The 2,777-nt window shown below is 35.2% G+C and overlaps 1 protein-coding gene across 2 annotated transcripts in view; it reads right to left on the bottom strand.

The window, feature by feature from the left end:
- Positions 1–2,777, bottom strand: part of LOC106869394 (neurotrypsin) — a 44,350-nt gene that overhangs the window by 25,850 nt on the left and 15,723 nt on the right. Inside the window, exon 6 of one of the 2 annotated variants that reach the window (XM_014915116.2) lies at positions 10–988. The exons of the other annotated variant lie outside the window; for it this stretch is intronic. Within the exon in view, the coding sequence (XP_014770602.2) occupies positions 682–988 (307 nt within the window). The 3' untranslated portion in view covers positions 10–681. Of the gene's footprint in view, positions 1–9; positions 989–2,777 lie in introns of those variants that run through there. 2 annotated transcript variants of the gene reach the window in all.

Here is a 2,777-nt window from a genome sequence, read left to right as displayed (position 1 = left end):
ATATATATATATATATATATATATATCTATATATATATAAAATACTCAATATCGAATAATCGAACATTAAAAATGACAATAACAAAACAAAAAGCGGACGTGCACATGGAATGTATTGGTTCGATGCTCAGTAAAAGTGGAAAAAAGGGAGGGTCTTTGATATTTCTTCCATGGTTCTTTATCAAAAAGGAAAACGGAAAAGTTCAGTGAAAGAAAAATACCACCAAAAGCAAGTGTGTGGTTAAATGGCTGGGTCATTGCGTATTTTTCCTTTATTGGACTAAATTTGGCTTACAGCTGTTTCCAGTAGTCGTTATAGGTTCGTTACTGACAGGTTTACTCAATTGATCCATTGATCAGTTGAGAAAAATTGAACGGCCTAAAAGATTGATGCTACTTTTGTCAGAGCCATTTCTGGATGTAACAAAGCAGAACACTGAAGGAATGGTGCTGGCTAGGGGAAGTGGGGTGAGAAGAAAAGAGATGTGGAAATATTGGTGTAATAGTTGGTCTTAGATGGATGTGGTATACAAAAGTCAAACTCTTAGGAGCAGAGACCGGTGTAGTAGAGAGAGGTAAAAAAGGTAATGTGAAGAGAGAGTGCATCTATGGCCTGAGATGGTTGAGATATATTGGAGAATGATTCCATGCCAATCAGTCATGATAGATAAGACAAAAATATCAAAAGATAGACAGACGAACAAACAAAAAGTTACAAACAGATAAAATCAAAGACGGTACTAGAGCAGACAAACAGACGATCATTGGTTTGCATGCATTATATGCATGATCGGTAGACGCTGATACTGGTGTCAATTGTTGTTTGTTATTAGTACAAGTAACACCTACTGCATAGTTATTGTCTGGACACTCATCCATTGGCCAGTCAAGTGGACAATGATTGATCGTCTGCTCGTGGCCTTCACATTTCACTGAGTACGATGGTACGATTCCGGTTGCCAGACGAGACTCGTATTTTTCACCGTTTCTAGAATATAAAGAAGAAATGCATTCTGATCATATATGTGTGCATGTGTGTATGTGTGCATGTGTGTATGTGTGCATGTGTGTATGTATGCATGTGTGTATTATACGTGTATTAGTGTGTGCGTATGAGTTTCTATGTACATTTATAAACTGCAGTTAGAATTACATTGATATCCCACACAATACCGTACATTCATAAGAAACAAAATAGTCGATTAAATCTATCCGGTGCCTTACTGGTGCCTATTTTATCAAGATCTTTGCGAGAGTCAGCTTAAGCGGAATTTAAACTCAGAACGTAAAGGAAGGTGTAATTAAATGTTGCATGTTATTCTATCCCAAACTACACCGCTTCGGCCACTCTACTGACCTCTTCATAACAATAATGAACATTTTAAACATTTTGTTGAAGAAAGCCAAAGAAATCTATACCGATAGAGTTTGAAATTAGAACATAAACTATCATAAGGCCATTTCTAGCGATTATGCCACTCTGGAATTCAATGATGCAAGGATCTCAGTAAATACTCATGGCTTTCAAAGCTTAAGGAGAAACCCAATGAAAATGAAGGAAGCAATTTAACATCAAAAACTAAGAGGAAAAGGAAACATTTGTGGTGGTAATTGAAAAGGAAATAGACGCCATGAAACTACTGTGTCAAGGACGTTTAATTTTCAGAAAATATCGCTTGTTTTTAAACTCACCACGTTTTTGAGAGGAAATCATGGAGAGTAATTTTCAAAGAATTTATTAATTGTTACAATTCCTTAATTTAATAACGTTGTTCTGATTATTAAACGTATAGTGTTAGAATTAATTTTAATTCTAATTTTATTGCAAGTTGTTTATTTATTTACGACTAAATTATTGATAAAAATAGCATGTATTGATTACTGTGAAGGTTTAACCATTGTTCATTATATTAAAAACATGGGTTAATGCAATTTAGACCTGTTTTTGTACCAGATGTTATGGCAATGTAATTCTCAAAATCTTTAAAAACGAAAACTAAACAAACACAAAAGTAATCCAGAAATGTCTTAACCAAATGGAATTACATAACTAAAAATAATTTCACCATTTGTCACAAAATCAAAAATGAACCAGAGTTGAATAACGACAGATTAGCTCTTCCTTATACCCACGCTAAATCTTTCAAGTAATATTACAGAATCGACTTCTCAAATCAGGCGGAAAAGCAATCCTAAGATTTACCTACGATAGCGTAATAAGAGACATGTCAATAAACAACCGAATAACTTTTACAGACCAGGAAAATATAAAACGGATATACTAAACCAAAGCAAAACAACACAGCATAAATATATACAGGACACAACATAAATATACACCGCTCAGAAGAATAAACTTTCTACGGTGCGTTGTGGGATAAGATAAAAGTAAACGGTGAACAGGCAATTTCATACCGAAACCCAATGCAAATAAATGAAAGCAGTGACTATGGAGATTTACTGGACACAGTTAAGCAAAAGTTTAAGCGATAAAGCTTTTACAAAATGTAGGCAGTCTACAAATCAGTAAAATATGGTAAAACACTAAAGGCCTAAGCTTTAATCGAGCAAGCTGAGCATTAGAAATAATTACAGAGAAAATCTATGTAGGCGCAGGCGTGGCTGTATGGTAAGAAGCTTGTCTCTAAACCACATGGTTCGTAGTTCAGTCCTACTGCGTAGTACCTTGGGCAAGTGTCTTCTACTATAGCTTCGAGCCGACCAAAGCCTTGTGAGTAGGTTTGGTAGACGGAAACTGAAAGAAGCCTGTCGTGTGT

The sequence above is a fragment of the Octopus bimaculoides genome, chromosome 10 (assembly GCF_001194135.2).
Source record: "Octopus bimaculoides isolate UCB-OBI-ISO-001 chromosome 10, ASM119413v2, whole genome shotgun sequence".
Taxonomy (NCBI): Eukaryota; Metazoa; Mollusca; class Cephalopoda; order Octopoda; family Octopodidae; genus Octopus; species Octopus bimaculoides.
This window is presented reverse-complemented; position numbering and strand designations above follow the sequence as displayed.